Genomic DNA, 18,015 nt, shown 5'->3' with positions numbered 1-18,015 from the left:
TGTATTCATTTTAACAGCTATGTTGCCATATATTTGTATTTATTCATTTTGCACAGTTTAAAATATACAAAGAAAAAATAACAAGAAAGACAGGTAATATACAGTGCAGGGAGAGGCAAAAAACCCAAAGGGCTTATGTAAAGCTTCCGCCTAAAAAACTTTCTTTTCTAATTTATTAAAAATTTAAAATACAGGAAGAACAGAAAAAATAATGCTAATGATGCCTAACTAATAACAAATATGTTAGATAACAACATCAATAACAACAGTAATTAAGCATGTGGTATAGTATGTATATGCGTCTATAATGAACGTTAAAGACATAATTTGTTACATTTTTTCTCCCACCCACCCTCCGCGTCCCAGGGTCCCACATAAAATCTGTAGGAATGCAACTGCCTAAAAAGAGTATAATTGATTTATTAACCCTTAGAGCCCAGGCTTTAATAGGCTATTACACACACTCGTTTAATCGCTCTGCGCACAAAATGCACTTTTCAAAATCAAGCTTTAAAGATATAATACATTAATTTTATTTTTTACCTTCACTGAGTTATTTTTTAACCTAATCATAAATATCAAATATTCATTAATTTTCAAAATTTTAACCCTTTAAATGCCAGGTTTTTGTCATAATGCCACTTTGTTTTTAGATGAAAAAAAAACAAACACAAAAAAATGAATTATTTTAAATTTACTGCATGCTACGGACAGCCTGGGATATGTCAGTGATTAGCAGCAACATTGATTTAAATACAAAAAGCTAGTAAGATATTAGTACATTTACTGTCATGACAGAGCATCATCTTAATATCACTGGTACAAGCTGTGAAATATTTCTAAGTTTAAGCCACAAGATGGAGCAACAGTTCATCTGGTATTGATGATGTGGCAGCTCAGAGGAAAACACACCACTGATGCAAAAAATAAAACAGTCTCCACTTTTTAACATGATGGCCCAAATCTCATTTTAAGCCTGAGTTGATTTTTGACACCTGCTTGATTGTCATCTGTGGTTTGAAGCCTAACCTATGGTAACCAGTAATATGGAGACACTTTTGACTTATTCATGACTGAAAAATGTGATAAAAGTGTTGTTCCTACTCAAGCAGTTTCCTTTCAGTTCATCCACTGTTCTTAGAAAAGAGCAAAACATTAAACTTCAAGTGCCAAATGAGCACTCTGACATCTGCAGTTGTATTTGATACATTGCTTTTCTGAGCCAACACGCTCAACAGCAGGCAAAAACACACTTTGCACATTTAATTTGCCTCATGTGTGACCCACAATAACCTGAGCTGCTATACAAGATTCCACTGACTGTTGTTTTTGTTCATAAACTCTTCATTTCTTTGAAGGCTGTGGCGGGTGGAGCTAGCACCACAACAAATTGTTAGCTCATACTTACTCATAATTACTTAGAGGAGCAGCTCTCCCTCTGTCTGACTAATGGTATCTGATTTGTACATCTTAAAAAAGCTTTTTTTAGTCTAATGCTGACATATCAAATATCAGAGGGAAATTACTCACTGAGCTACAACCGTCAACCACAAGTGTGGCAGTTAAATTTTTTAAACTTCTAACACTTACATTTTACTCATACGATAATGTTTATCTTCTAACATATTACTTTTACTAAGTTTTACTACTTTTACTTTTACTTTTACTTACTATTATTTGATTGAATGGTTTCCCATCAAACAACAAGGCCAAAATTGGTTGTTTTCCAACCTCACACCCACCAAACCTGTGTGTCTTTATTATCCATCACCAGATTATCTTGTTTGGTTTGACAGGATTCCTGAGTGAGGGGGACTGGGACACAAATTAATGCTCTGTTGACTTGAGTAAACCAATATGTGTCTTCAGTGTTAATGAACCACTTTCTTCTGATGTTCCCTTTTAGATTAGATTCAGAATAGTTAATATTTTCATTCCTTTGCGTATCAAGAAATTCCCATAAAGAGTTTGTGTGACTTCCTCAGTGTGTCTGTTCTTTCATAAAGTAAATTCTCTTGACTTAATTCAACCAAAACAAGCCTGATTAAAGGCCTTAAAATAAACCATACTCAACAGGTTATGTGCCAGCAAACAAGATCTTGTGTTTGTCAAAACATTTCTTAATACCATTCAAACTTATTTTTCCCACGTTTGTCTTTTCCATCACTTGTTTGTGAGCTTCTGCTGTGCACACACCGTGGACAGTGTGTGTTGATGACTGAGTTTCTGAAGAGAGGGCTCACAAAAAGAGGCTGCGCAGCTATTGTTGAAGAAATGCCTTAGTGAGAGAGGGAGAGAGAGAAAGGGAAAGGGGGACGCTGTGTTTGTGGCAACGTGGTGGAATTGGACTCAAAGAGGATTAGTCCAACTTCTTATTATGTGAGATGAATGCAAAGTTTTGTTGACAACGTGCAAAATTAAAAATACCAGTTGTATAATACATACAGAGTGAATGTAAAAGTGCAGCTTCATATTTTTGCTAGGTTTCATTATGAGCTCTCGACAAATTGTATTTAAATGAGACTGTGCGCTGTGGGCGTTCACCTTTTCTCCATAATGGTACAGCCCAACTCCAGCTCGTCCCCAAATTACAGCGCAACCTATAAAAAGTAAAGCGCTGGACAAAGTTAGTGAGTCAAACCTTTAGTTTTAACTTAAGAGAATTACCTAAAGAAATCACCTTCTGCAGAGAGATGGAGCCCACCGAGGTGGTTAAACCAGAAACTCTGGATGACCTGATAAAAATCCTGCATAAGATCTTCGAGAGTGACCGCATCAATGTGGAGGAGGTCCAAGATATAATGGAAGCATATGAGAGCAACCCTCAGGAATGGAAGAAATACGCAAAGTTTGACCAGTACAGGTAAAAAAAAAAAGTTTGTTTAATAATGCGTTTCATATTTGACATCGTTAAACTAATCAGGTACATATGCTTTATTATAATGATGCACTTTACGCTTTGGCTCTGTAACCTAATCTGCCACATTTGTGTCAACCATAGTCCAAATGTTATTTTTCTTATGCATTTATCTTATTTATCTCTTATTTATTTGTTAATTATCCTTTTTTAAACTTTTGTTTACGTTGTGTCTGTATTTCATGTCTGCTACTTTCACTTTTTATTGCCAAAAACAAACAAACAAAGAAAAAAACACCTCTGAGCTGAAAAAAAGTTGTTTATACAATGAATGGGGTTCGTAAGTTTGAAAATTGCTGAATACCTTTATAAAAACAATATACAATCAGTTGTTAAAATGTCTACATTTTAATTTAAAACAACAACATAGTTCTTATTTTTGAATGAAAACCAGCTGTTGTTTCCATACGGAACATTTTAGTCGAAACAAGAGGGGAAAATAAAACTTCGACTTGTTTGCAGAATTCATATCGACGCAGTCTATCAATAAACGCCACTTATAGCCTGTTTTGAGCTTTTAACTTTACACAGTTTAATCTAAGTGTTTATCTCTGCAGTGAAAGGGCTCCCCGCTACAAAATATGGGTGCTCTATTCAATGGTTTTGAATAGCTGCAGTGTTTTGATTAGTGAGGGGTCAGTGCAGGGAGGAGGAGTGAACCATCCAATCAACACCGAGAACCGATACACACCCGACTGACTGGGACTGTCTGACCACCAGGGAGCTGCAGCTGCCTCGAAAATATTTGGAGATTGACGACATAGCAAAGAGCAAAAAAAAAAAACATGCAGTGTTGACGACATTTGTAGGCAGGCCTATGACATAAGCAGATTGTTTATGTTGAAAAAAAAAGTACAAAAACATTCAATAAGTGTCAGGGAGCCCTTTGTTTACTGTCCTTGTGGAGTCCTACTGTTAGTGCAGGTGTTGTTTTTATCATTTTGTTATCATCCAAAAGTGATGTATTGCTGTTATCCTGCAAAAGGTTTACTGTGTGGAAACTGGAGTTAGCCGCATAAATGAAAATTAAGTCAAATCAAATAAACCTCACTGCGCTCAAGTTGAAATTTAGATTTATCTTAAAATATTCTACATTAGGGGAATTCATTATTCAAGGAAAGCAGCACAAGTTTATCTCTCACTTTAACCAAAACATCTACAATACATCTAATCGACAGTTTGTGTCGAAAGCTCTCTTCACGTCTCCTCTGAGTCCTTTCATGTGTCTCCCTGTTTGTTGAACAAGTTGTCCTCTTCTGCAGGTACACAAGGAACTTGGTCGATGAGGGTAACGGGAAGTTCAATCTCATTATTCTGTGCTGGGGTGAAGGCCACGGCAGGTGAGATGCTTCCACATGCAGATGGAGAATGAATATGACAAAGTTAGCTTTAACATGACAATTCAAGGACGCACCAGTATGGTTGGCTTCCAGAAAAGTCTGATTTTTGTTATGAAATGCAATATTATCAAATTGTGTTTTGCTTATTCACATTTTTGTATCAGCAAGGCTCAGGATCACAGATTCAACCTTGTTATATGTGCTATTAAAAGCTATTAAATTTATTGCATATTTTATTGATTTTCTGTGGCAATTGAGTTAATAGAGATAACAGAGTCCAATGTACTACAGACAGACGGACAGGTTGTGCAAATAGACGTTATTTGATATCTGTTGCACGTCTCACGACGTCAGCAAATATCCCCTGAACACCTGTAAGATATAAATGGAACAATTCATTGCAGTTTACTATGATTTAACAATGTCTTTAGGTGGTTGATTTAGCAGTTGGCACTAACAAACAGTAACATTGAGCAGATTGTTCTAGTGGTCAGACAACCGTATTTTACACGAGCAGCTAAAAAATAGGCATATTATGCAATTTTTATTGCATGATATTCCTATTTTACAAGAGGCTAATCATATTACATTATATTATGCATTTATCTGGTGTCTGCCTGATTGGAGGAACAGTTTAACTTTCTTAGCACAAAAATAAGATATCCAGAGTCTCATTTTGTATTGCATCACAGAAATTCTCCTCAGAACAGATTTTTAATATAGCTTTTGATCCAAGGGTCACAAGGAGGACATATTCTGACACTGTATGCTTTTGTGTTTCTTTACGATTTGCAGTAGCATCCACGACCACACAGACTCCCATTGTTTCATGAAGCTGCTGCAGGGTCAGCTGAAGGAGACGCTGTTTGACTGGCCGGACAGTAAATCACAGGGAGAAATGGTCCAGAAGTCACAGAGAATTCTCCAGGAAAACAAAGTTGCTTACATAAATGGTGAGAAAGCAGACTGTGCGCTGATTGTTTCTGTTAATTAGAGTTGGCCATTTACCCCTTGTCAGTATTAATACCTCCTAATTCTATTAATATGGGATTTTCTGTGTGTGGGTAAGGTGTGAAACTGGCTCTTAATATGAGAAACTCTCACATCATTACACTGCATTCATTACAATAGAACAAACAACCTCTTAATGTCCTCTCCAACCTGAGATAGCCTATGTATTATCTCTCTTCCACCAGGAGTCTATACAACGGTGCAATAAGTGTGCCACTTTTTACAGCGCAGAGTAATACCAAAGATTACAACCTCTGCAGTTACGCAATGCAAAAACGGTCTCACAGGAGTTAACAGCCAGTTGAAATTTTACAATGAATAGCATTCAGGTCTCTCGGCAGATCTCTGCTGACTGAGTGTTTCCCCAAAGCCAACAGAGCCCGGGTGTGATGTTTGGTGTCAGTTGTTGGTTGCAGCACTGCCAAGAACTGCCTACGAGCCCCACTTTACAGCATTCCAGTGGAAAATACTCTCCAAATGTACATTTTTCATGCATGTGTGTGTGTGTCTGTGCATATTCCAGATTCCATCGGCCTGCATCGTGTAGAAAACGGCAGCCACACCGAGGGCGCAGTCAGTTTGCACCTGTACAGTCCCCCCTTCCAGACCTGCCAGACCTTTGACCAGCGGACAGGGCACAGGAACACTGTCAAGATGACCTTCTGGAGCAAATACGGGGAGAAGACTCCACTTGTAAGAGACTTATTATGACTATAGAGAAACAGTGTGAAAGATTGCAACCTGCTGGACCTTCTCCTGGTTAGAATTACTTTAGTGTTCATTGTTCAGTGGGGTTTTACCGGGAGCCAAATTATCCGCAAAGGCCTCCAAAACAAACAAACCAGGTGTTTAAAACCAGCTAAAAAACTGAATAAAGCAGTTTAGCCTTACAAATCAGTGTTTCCCCAATGTTCGGCATGGTGCAGCATATGGGCAGCTAGCCCAGCACCTGCTATTGTGTTCTTGCATTTTTTTCTGTGAGAACTTAAGATCCCAATGTTTAGGAGGTTTTTACTAGACGCCCAATTATCCACAGAGGTCTCTTCCTTTCCAAAACAAACGGACGCAGTAATTTAAATAGGGAAAAACACTGAATAAAGCCATTTTACACTGAAAACAGTGTTTTTCCAACACTCCCATTGCAGAGGGGCTGCTAACTACGGTGACTGATGCAAAAACACACACAAATGGCCCTATCTAGAGTCAGTGTTTGGTTTGTCCCTTTTGTACAAATTCTTATTTTCCGGTGGATATACACTATAAAACATGGTTTATTATATTATAGTTAATTTCTGTCAATATATCCCCCTAAATCCTACACACTGTGTTGGTGTTTGGACGACCAAATTTTCCGAAGTCAAATTCTGTAGGCCGAATTTATGAAATTCTTAATGTGGGAAGTCAAACAGATATGTGATACTATAGCCATGGGCACAGTACAAAAATATGTCCTTTAATAATAGCATATAATAATAGCATATGATCCAAAACACTAACAGCCTAATGGCATGATAGATGTTAGCAACAAGTGAACAGAGAGATGAAGATTAATTTCTTCAAACCTCTCTTGTTGACGATAACTGATTCCATTGACAAACATGTTAAAGAAGCCATAAAGATTTTATTTAATATACATTCATAACTGCAAGTGCACAACTGTTAAAGTGGTCACTTTTTATAAACATATTACCACCACACAAAGGATCACTACAAACAGTTAATTGAACACACGGACCTCCTCACCCCGCTGCCTTAGGAGCAGGAAGTGTTTTTATGGCGTTTTGCTACTCTCATTAGGCACAGCCAACAAGCAATTAAAGCAGCACCCCTTGAAGCTTCAGGGATTTAATAGAAAGTTTCCATTTCATATCCATTACATGTTGTTGCTGTTTCAACAAAAATGTTCCTTTAGCAGGCAGTTTTTTATTTTCAGGGATAGAGGAATCGACTCTTGCATATAACATTTCCTTTAAAGGTGTAATCTAAAGTCCTGCACGTAATAAAATAAATTACAGACGAATGAACGCAACAATGTAAAACATGAGCATCCACAGTATAGGGTCTCTGCATGCTTTGGCCACCCTGCCAACAACAGTGGCCTTATCTAAAATCTACACGTTGTATAAGCATACCTTGACCATAACACTGTGGAGTTAGTGCATTAGATTGCAACACCAAACAGAGGAGATAAGATAGTGGAAGCACGTAAGTGTGAGCACACAATGAACTTAACTCCGTATATGCCCCTCTTAACAGATGTTGTGTCCGAGGTTGTTTTTTGGATGGATGACCAATTAGGTGCTGTATAACACTGGAAAACTCAATTTAAATGTGTATAAGGAACCTGATTTTGAGTGTAGGTTTAGCTTTATGTAAAGGGAAAGATTTATGTGTCACTCAGTGACTTGTGACCTGACCCCACGCTCTAACTTACTCTGTTTTTCTCCTTTTTTTCCACAGGAGACCACAGTCTCACAAGAGAACAACTAATGGTCACCAAAGGAGGATCCTGATAACGTATGCATTCAAAACGACAATATTGTGAAAATTATTCAAGGGAAACTGCTGGGGAAGCGAAATGTGGACATACTATGACTAAGCAACCCATTTAAAAATCAGAAGCACGTCAGTTCAAAAGGACAACCCAGCAATTAGAATGGCTTTATCGCTGCCCAGTGTGAGCTTGGCAAATACTGATGAGCACAGGACGAATGCATGAATAGGCTTGGACATGGAATGAATCTGCCTTTTGTTTGCCTGAGGAGAGCCATTTCCAATAACAACATTCCAGTCTATCCACGACCTGTGTAACCACACTTTTGTAAAGTTATGGCCCATAGTCAAAGAGTAAGGCTTTAGCATTTTTTTTTTTAAGTGGAAAATTTTTTATTGCTGTTATAGTGTTTAAATTTTCTATCTCAAGAAAAGGAAAAACAGCTCTGCAATCAACTGTTTTGTTATCAATGGAGCACTTTTATAGCTGTATTTACTGTCAATGTATACCACTCGAAATTGTCCTAACTCTTGCTGAAAATTGTGATGATGTAATATTGTTTGTATAATCTAATTAAAAAAAAGATTGTTCCAATTGCATTTGGAAAAAGAAATGTAAAGCTTTAGAGATGTGTTGTTTTTAAAAAGTGCGATGGTTGTAATTTATTTGCAGGGGAAAAAGTGTTGAAATCAGCAAGCTTCTGTGTTACTCCTAAATGTATTGACCAAGAGATTCTTTTGTATTATTAGCAGACAATATTTTTAGATAAAACTTAAACCTTTTCTCAGGATTTTGGCATATTTTAATTGTAGCTGTATTTATATAGTGTGTAGTTTTCACCACATAGCACCTCGCATAGCACTGTCACATGCATGGATGATTTGTTGTGATGCAGTAAATCATAAATCTGGCCATAACTGTAGATCAATAAACACCATTACCCTTTCACAGAACACCATATTCTTGTCTTCATTTTTTGTCTTACGTGTTTTTGTAATTAATTATATGTTTCTCACAATGAACGCATCAAGCAACTACAATGTATAGGGCTTGTTTGGTAGATCAGTGCAAAAGCTTCAGTATCAAAAAACAAAATAAAGGGATGCCCGGTAGGTTAGTGAGCAGAGCAGGCGCCCAATGTACAAAGGCAATGTCCTTGCCGCAGCAGACACAGGTTTGCTTTGCGCCTTTGGCCCTTCGCTGCATGTCATTACCTCTCTTTCCCCTTATCATGCTTACACCGTCCTTTCAAATAAAGGTAGAAAAAGCCAAAACATTATTGTCTAAAAAAATTTAAAAATAGCCAATACATGTGTGAAAAGTTGTGGCGGTATACCTTGAAAACATATACCATGGTGGTACCACGGCTTCCATGACACACACACATACACATATACTGTATATGTGTGCGCGCATGTGTATGTGTGTTTGGGTGTGTGTCTGTCAAGAATGTCACCCATGTGCACACAGTCTTTCCTCTGCTGCCTGTCAAATGTTAAGCACAAACATATTTCCATTTCAATTACGATACAATACGATACGATACGATACGATACGATACGATACGATACGATACGATACGATACGATGCGATACGATACGATGCGATACGTTACATTACGTTACGATATGATACCAGTCGCAACAAAATGAAACGTAGCAAAATGATAGGATATGATACAACTTTACTGAGGGTTTACACAAATTCCTTGTGTGTCCGTAAAACAACTCCACTCATGATGTTCACAAAGAAATCAGTATCAGTATCAAAAATTGAGTATCAGTGTCCTAACGGTTTATTAATAGTCACATAAAAGTAAATTACAGTAATTGTGGAACTTGCAGCAATAGATCTATAGATAGGCCTTAGTCTGGCATCAGCCTGGGAAGCATGCCAATGCGTAGGTTGCCCTCTTTACTTTGATACCGGGGAAATATTGATTAACTTTACCAATAAACCGATTATGGTAATGGTGCGCTGATAAAAGTATTAAAGTACCAGATATTCTATATGACGTCTGTGCACAATTGTCCCTATTAGTGAATGATTACAGGTGAGTGTGCAAAGCTCTATCTACCTGTTCAATTAGCACATAGTAGTTGAAGCTAAAGTGACGATTACTTGTCCTCTATATCCACCTAAACTGAGGTAAAATGCACATTAATTATATTACATTATATTGTGTTTTATTGTGTCCACTACATAAAGAAATGGCTTCTTGGCCTCTTCCATTGCATGTTTTCTTTTTTTTATGCTGTCATCATGCTGTTTGTAATGTAAAAAAGGTGGAAATACAGGATGCAGTCTGTAATTTGCTTGTGTATTTAAAAGTAGTTGTATGTGGACAGGAAGGAAGGAAAATTAGTTGCTGATTAGATCTCCTTCAGTGTTTTTTCCAGCAATAGAAAATAACTTCTATATTGACCACAGGCCAAGACATAAGGTCAATCTAAACTGAAAGTAGACAATAGGATTATCTGCTCAATCAAAATGAATTGTTCGCACGCATTTGTGTGGAATTTAAAATGGATATTCTGTAAAACTCTGGATTTCATTGCTTTCATTCGTCCCTTATTAGTGACAGTTTCCTTTACATCCCGCCTCTTTTTGACTCATGAAAAAATGTACAGTTTGAACAAACAACAAACATAATTCATTCAACACATTTCATCACTATTTGCCATTGCCGAGAGCACACAGTGTGTCAGGACGGTGAGTCTGATAAATACATCTCCTGGTTTTCTCTGTGGCAGGTCAACCAAGGGATGGCCTGCAGCCAGTGTTACGTAATAATGAAGCAACAGTCTTGATTGCCCCCAGCAAGGCACCTGTTTTATAAGAGGACATGAGTGCCATGTGCCTGGGCCGGATAGAGTTTCATCCACGAGAAACCTTTGTCTTGGTCAGATGATTCATTCAGATTTTTGGCTCGTGAATTTTGCGATAATATTGCATCCTATCAGAAGACTAATCCTTCAATAAAATAATAACAATCCCATATCAGCACATTGCTGAGTGTTTACTCATCAGCATGAAAGACACACGGGGTGTTAAGTGTCTTGTTTTGAAAGAATATTTCGGAAAGTTTCTGGAGATGTAGATGTGTTAACTCAGCCTTTTTTTTCTCAGTGCTAGATTATGGCGATATTATTTGTGTAAGGCTGCCAGCCTTAACTTCAAAGGTAAATTCACCTAAGGGCTGTGGGTAAGGACAGCACAAGGACAATGTCTTCATGGTTTTTCCGTCTCTTTTTAATGTCTGTTGCAACAGTAAGACCCCAACTCAACCCAACTGAACACAAACGAAGCATCTCTCATCTCTCATCACTCTGCGACCTTAACAATCCCTTCTCTTAAAGGGAAGGTGCACCACATTAAGTAGTTCCTTATTTTGACTTAAAGCAGGAGGATTTTAAAACAGTACAATGTATGAATTAAGCATTGGTCAAATAAATGATCTAAATAAAAATGAGAACAGAATAAGGTTATCTACCAAATAAAATAAAACTTGACAAAAATAAATCTCGTCTTACATTCTCCCCCCTCTTCAGATGAAATGTTTCAAAATTTAATGAAAAATAAGTCTCATCTGTAATAAGTAATAAGTTACATCTGTATAAGCAATATCCTCCTTTGTCTGCTGTTATAGGTGATGTACCCTCAAAATTAGGAACAGATTTCAGGGTATCGTCAAACTGTGCAGCAAAATTTCAGGCATGACCATGAATGACCTTCCTCATCTGTACAAGGTTTGGTTCAGTCCTGGCTGATGGTAGCCATTCCCTGTCTAAACGGTCCATGCTTCCTTTTGACATTTAGATACACTTTGTAAAGTCCCGGGACCAATGAAGTTAAAGGTCCAGTGTGTAGGATAGGTGAATATATTGGTAGAAATGGAATATAACAAGTATGATTTCTTAAATGTATAATAATCTGAAAATCAGCATTTATGTTTCCTTAGACTTAGCCATTAATATCTACTTAGGGAGCGGATCATTGTCCACACATGCTTTTACAGTAGGCCAAACAGACAAACCAAACACTGGCTCTATGCAGGGCCCTTTTGCATTTTTGTTTTTCACACTGGTTAGCAGTACCTCTATGACAAGCCGAACAGCACTGAAAAAAAATACTGATTCTTAATGTGAAACTGCTTTATACAGAGTTTTTATTGATTTAAATCACCTGGAGGAGACTTCTGCAGATAGTTTGGACTCTGGTAAAAACCTCATGAAAGTTTGGATCTTGACTTGAGAGAAAAGGTGAGCCCGCATTAGCAATGCAGGCCTGGTGATCTGTCTGTGACAAACCAAATGGCATCGGAGAAACACAGATTTGTAACTGGAAACTACTTTATTTAGTGTTTTCACAGCTTTAAATAACCTGCCAAATAGTTTTAAAGAGGACAAGACCTCTGTGGATAATTTGGCTCCCCATAAAAACCTACTGAACTGAAGGAATCCTAACTGGGAGTTCATGCTTGGCACACGAGAGAAGTTTTAGCTGGATGCAATCTGTAGCCCTCACTGCTAGACGCTACTTAATTCTGCACACTGCTCCTTTAAATAGCTGGACGTAATCTTTATATTGTTTATTGTTTGTCTGACAGACGGTCATGTATATTCCTGCAACAAAGTCCTTCTCTGAGATAATAAAGATATCATTGACCCTTCAATATAGTTTTTATTGTAAGAGGGGACACTTATGAGACACATCACTACACTCTTTATCAAAATGCGAGGCGGAGTTTCTGTTATATAAGAGTGCTGGATTATTGATGCCCCTCTCAATAAAATACTATCTTTTTAATGTTTACATTTCACACTGTCAAGTGAAATGACAAACTGAACTTCAGCTTCAAGTCTGTCGAAAAATGTTAGAGATAAGTTTCCCAATAAGTTGTGAAGTACGTGATAAAGGGCATGATTATGAGTACATGCACACGTTTTAGTGATGACGATTGTGGTTGAAAGTTGCATTGACTCACAACACTGCCTATCTGTTTAGTCAATTACTTGTTTGTTTTTGTGTTCCAGCTGACATGCAAATACCATTTTCAGGAGTTAAAATATTTGCTGTTATTTGGCCAGTGCTCATGCAGGTCAATGCACTGACCATTTGGCACCACTGGAACTCTGAACAGATGCAGTTAGACCTCTTTTAACCCTTTATTGTGCCAGAATAAGTCATGTATTTTTTTGTGTTTGCGGGTCAAATTTGACCATTTTTACACTCAGAACAATCATTTTTACCCAACAGATTCCTTCTAACTGACTTGTGATGCATTCATAACCATTTTATAAATAATTTCTTTCCCTTTTAAAGTTTTTTTTGAGGATGTTTTTCTTTATCTGCTCTGAGAGTCTAAGGACAGGGGGATGTTTTATGCTGTAAAGCCCTTTAAGGCAAATTGTGGTTTGTGAGAGTGGACTTTATAAATAAAATTGACTTGAAAAAATTTACATTTACTTTTTTTTTAACTTTGTGGTCAGAAGGTTACATTTACCTCGCTCTTGAAAATCTTATCAAACCAAATCATCAAATTATCAAGTAAAATCTGACCCACTGAGAACACTGATATATGGCATGCAGAAATAAAATATTATTTTGTGGATGAAAACAAAACAAAAGTTCAAGTAAAATTTTTATCCAGAGTCAAAGAAATTAGTTTTGTTATGTATATAGCTGCTTTAAAGCCATGTTCCAGTAAAAAAAAAGGTACATAATATTTATGAAATATTTTAACTTGAAATTGATTAAATTAGGATGATGTTCCTTCACAAGCTGCATTTTGTTTTGTATTTCATGTGTTGTTGTTTTTTTTTTCAATTTTATTTTCTTCATTTCATTTAACATCTTTGCTCAAATGGAGTTTTAAATGGACTTAAGTCTTGCTGGAAAAAACGATGCAGAATGAATGCGTTTTTTTTACTGAAGTTTGACCTTGGATGATATCTGTTTCTGGCCTAGATAGGAGGAGGTTTAGCAAGAAGTAGCAACAACAGCCCACTGATTTTGTCTGACTGAAGCATTTGGACGTTTTTGTGTTGTTTTTCCTTTGGTGTCTCAGCTTAGTCAAACTGTCATCACTTTGATTTGTGTCTCTTTGTCCCCTTTTCCTCGCCTCCTTTTACACTGCTCTCTGTCAGAGCTGCTCCAGTAGTCTCCATATCTGCGGAGCAGCTATAATTATAGTAAAGATCATAAAGCTTAACAGCAGTTTTCACACTGTTGCACTAACACTTTACTTTGTTCTGGCGGTGTGTAGATTGAGAGTGCAAAGTAGAGTCTGCGACCGTGTCCTGTGATGATAACAATACGCTGGTGTTGTAGAATCTTCTAGGACACCGAAAGAAGCGGAATAGCTTTGATAATTTTACTTATCGAGACAGCTTCAGGACATTGATAGTGAAACATTCATTCATTCAGCAAATTGTACATATTCTGTACTACCAACGCTGCGTGGCACGTCAGACCCTCGTTTTATTACATGAGTGACTTCAAGGCCATTAACTGTATATTCACAGCTGTTTAGAACATGAGCTGTTTGGATTTTCAAACACTTTTCATTTGCGGGTTTTCCATAATAGTGAATCAATGCAACTTTAACGTAAAGGGTCACATCAGTCAAACATTGCTCCAGCACCATTTTTACCAATGAATTCTCTAAATCTTTCCATAACTTTTGCATGAAAGTTACCCCATTTCAATTAGGTAAAGGTTAGGCCACAACAGTCACCAAGCTTGCTAGAGCAACTGTGCCTTAACAGTAAAATTGCCTCTCATGTCCTCAAACATTACAGATAGATGTCACACATTGTCTATGGGCAGTCCAAACCAGGCTGATGTTCTCTCAAGTGCTCTTAAATGAGAAACTGTTTGCGCTTCTTGATCGTTGCTCTTTCCAATGTTACTGGCAGTTTGACTGTACATAAACAAAAGCTACAAATCTTTACTAAAAATCTCTAAAATATCAGAGCATTATTTGTAAAACATGTCTGAGGAAAAAGTATGACAAAAGAGAATAAAAGTTTAGATAACACTGAGACATTAGAAATGAAACATTTCATGCTCTCCTAGTCAAGTCTGCAGAGAGCTGCACTTTTGGCTTTTACTGGTGTGTGCCTCTCACTTGTAATGGAAAACATCCGTACTCCATCAGAACACGGTGTTCTATTCAAAACCACAAACATCATGCCTCGGTCCCTTTTCTTCGTCTCTCAAGACACAGTCCCAAAAGAGACTGTTACCCACAAAAATGTACTAAACAGATTTTGGTCCTGCTAAGGGATCTTATGCACAATCACCATAAGAAGCCTGCTGAATCTAAAAAGCTATAGACACAGGTCCTGAAAACTTTCTGGCACAATGTCACCCTCTGACCGGGTGCATGGGAAAAACAAGTTGGAAAGGGAAAATTCTTGCAACACATGCAGGACTGAGCATAAATACAAACTTTCAGTGAGCACCCTTTCAGGGATTGTGTCACAACACACTGATTTGAACAGTGAACTGTTACTCCAGTTTTAGTTCTCAGTATTTCATGGGTTAATGGAACAAACAGGGTATATTAGAGGATATCAAAAACTCTTCAAATTGTGTAATTAAGTAAATTAGTGCAATACCAGGTTCGTAATGTACTTTGATGGTGCAGATTTTAACATTTTCTACTTTGGAGCGGCTTCAGAGAAGCTTTTTAAATTTTCAACGTAGAAGCTCAGAAACACATTTTTAAACACCTAACATGTTTATTCAAAAAATGCATTTTTTTCAAGAGGGGCAGATTATCCTGATAGGATCAAAAAATGATACAATTTCACATCATAGAGACTTTTTAAATATTTATATGCTTTGTAAAAACAGCCATAAAAAGTAATAGTACAGTGATTTCTCTTCACTAAAAGATGCTATGAAACGGCTTTGAAATGATTTTCCTCTGAAGTTGGATGTTTCTCTACATGAAATAGGGTCACACTGAAACTTGATTTGCATATTTGAATTGATTGAGGTGGGGTTAACTTGAAAACCTAAATATCTTGAAGTGCAAAATGTGTCAAAAAGGGGGATTCATTGTCTCAGGATGTTTAACTGACATCTCAAGCTCTCTCTCTAAAATGAAATATCTGACACTGATAATGTAAGAATTCTCATCTTATTCCTTTTAAAGATTTAAAAAATAAATCTACACTTAAAAAGAGATGTATGATAGATCACACACACGAAGTAAAGGCCCAGACAAACCAAATTAACATCAAAAGCCACGCAGCGACTGAGGCTGACCTCTGCCAAAGAGCTGCACCTGAACACACCATAAACGCTACAGCCAGCAAGCATGTACGTTCTGCGCATGCGTAAGAGGAAATTACTCTCCATAGCAGCAGACCGCTGTTGTCTGTATTTGTCACTCAAAAAGAGGAAAACTGAGGGCCGACAGGGTGGATTTAGGATGCTAGCTGACCAGTTAGCATATTAAAGGCACAACTTGATGTTGAAAGAACAAATTATTTTTACTGTGCACAAGCGAACAATAACACTAACAATTATGAACAGTTTCTGCCGAAGAGCTCATTGAGTAGAACATGGTCTTATCTAATACAACAAGTTTGTTTCGATCTTGCAACCCCCCTTTTTTTATGCGTTTGTTTGCTTTCCTCACTTCTGTTTCTCTTCTCATGTGCTGAGACGTACTGAGAATCAGAGGGATTTCTTTCACGGACGGGAGTTCCGATCTCTGACGCCGATTCAACATGTTTGATCTACCAGTAAAAAGCCGGCAAGGGCTGAATAGTGCTAATGGTGTGGGACACACTGCAAAATAAGGCGACAGACACTCATCGATGGCACGACCACGTGCTTGGTGTGTCAGGGCCTTAACAGAAACAAGTCAATGGAGAAGGCACTGAGATCAGGCAAATGTCTTTGGTCGATGGGTCAGAAAGATTCATCATCTGACTGCCCTCCCAGAGTGCCCAGAGACCTGATCTGCTCCAGCGTCTTCTTCGCAGGATACACTCTCCTGTCAGACCCCTCTGACCCTGACTGACCTGTTGTCACCAGCCTTCCCTCTCCCCTCTTCCTCGAGCTTCCTGATCCCACAGACTCTGCCTGGTCACTGATGATGTCGCTAACACTTGACCTTACAGACGATCCACCATGAGACCCGTTGCTCTGGGAAGCATGACTGTTAGCATAGCTGTTGTTGAAGCTGTATTCGTTGGAACCGCTGCTTCTGTGTGAGTTGACGTTGCTCTTGGGGTGGCTTGACTGAGTCCGAAAGCTTTTATTAAAGAAAGCCTTTTCTAAGAATTTCTGACTGCTGGCACTGCCATCAGAAACTGAGTCATGCTGTGAATCAAGCTCTAAATCCTCATCTAGTTCCTCTTCTCCACCCGCACCAGGATTTCCTGCAGGTCCAGATTTCTGATTCAAGGTCACGTCTTGTAACTTATCTTCACACAGAAAATCCCTGACAGGGGGTGGAGATCTGGGTGTGGTGGTGTCAGCTGGTCTGTCAGAGGAAGCAGGCAGGACGCTGCCCACCTAAGGACAGAAATTAGAGGTTTTTTGAAAAAAATGGAACAACAAACTATTAAATTTACCTTTCCAGTTATTAATGAGATAGAGCCTAAAATGAATTCTGCTTCTACTTACAACAGAGGGATACTTAGAAACTATAATAAATCAACAGAGGACATAATGATAGAGAAAGTTGTCAAAATTTTAGGTAATTTGTGTAAATCTGGTGTTCTGAGTAGCATGAATGACATGTCGGGATGGGACTCCCCAAGGTTTCACCCTCATGTTGACCATCATAACTTTTTATTGGAGGTATATGTACATCAAAATACTGCTAAAATATATTGACATTTAGATGGCCTAAATCATGTCCAGAAACAAAAATCTACTCAAATGGGGGGTCTGAGATTAGAAATCTGTATTCTGATACCTGTGTGGTATCAGAATACAGATTTCTAACTTAGATACATTACCTTGAAAAATACCAAAAAAGGATACTATTTTCAATACCATGGAGAAAAACTGACATTGAGGTCAAAACATTTAAAATAGTTATGAAGATACGTATACGTCTTTTCTTGGTTGATAGCAGAAAACAACAGAGTGACTGCAGTAAACATTAACAGTAAGAGAGAGCAAGAGAGTACAGCTGACACCGATTTATCGATACTGAATGACTATTAAAAGTCTTTCAAATATTCAGAATTAATTTACATCCATAAATCAATAGTTCTGA

The 18,015-nt window shown here is 37.8% G+C and overlaps 2 protein-coding genes across 2 annotated transcripts in view; one reads left to right on the top strand and one right to left on the bottom strand.

Annotated features, from left to right (window-relative positions):
- The first annotated feature begins 2,606 nt into the window (after positions 1 to 2,606).
- cdo1 (cysteine dioxygenase, type I) lies at positions 2,607 to 8,715 on the top strand. Its single transcript, XM_042488983.2, has 5 exons — positions 2,607 to 2,863; positions 4,180 to 4,257; positions 5,053 to 5,210; positions 5,792 to 5,961; positions 7,729 to 8,715. The coding sequence occupies exons 1-5, from the start codon at positions 2,694 to 2,696 to the stop codon at positions 7,756 to 7,758; spliced, it is 606 nt and encodes a 201-aa protein (XP_042344917.1). The 5' UTR covers positions 2,607 to 2,693; the 3' UTR covers positions 7,759 to 8,715.
- cep78 (centrosomal protein 78) overlaps positions 8,130 to 18,015 on the bottom strand; it is a 26,076-nt gene continuing 16,190 nt past the window's right edge. Inside the window, exon 16 of the mRNA XM_042488413.2 lies at positions 8,130 to 17,303. Coding sequence (XP_042344347.1) covers positions 16,695 to 17,303 — 609 coding nt within the window. The 3' untranslated portion in view covers positions 8,130 to 16,694. The remainder of the gene's footprint in view (positions 17,304 to 18,015) is intronic.

This window comes from Plectropomus leopardus, chromosome 4, assembly GCF_026936395.1.
Source record: "Plectropomus leopardus strain MGB_pleo_1.0 chromosome 4, ASM2693639v1, whole genome shotgun sequence".
Lineage (NCBI taxonomy): Eukaryota > Metazoa > Chordata > Actinopteri > Perciformes > Serranidae > Plectropomus > Plectropomus leopardus.
This window is presented reverse-complemented; position numbering and strand designations above follow the sequence as displayed.

Coding starts and splice junctions, on each gene's coding strand:
- cdo1 (XM_042488983.2), top strand. CDS start 2,694: ATGGAGCCCACCGAGGTGGTTAAACCAGAAACTCTGGATGACCTGATA. Junction 5,211..5,791: donor CAAAGTTGCTTACATAAATG/GTGAGAAAGCAG, acceptor TGCATATTCCAG/ATTCCATCGGCCTGCATCGT. Junction 5,962..7,728: donor ACGGGGAGAAGACTCCACTT/GTAAGAGACTTA, acceptor TTTTTTCCACAG/GAGACCACAGTCTCACAAGA.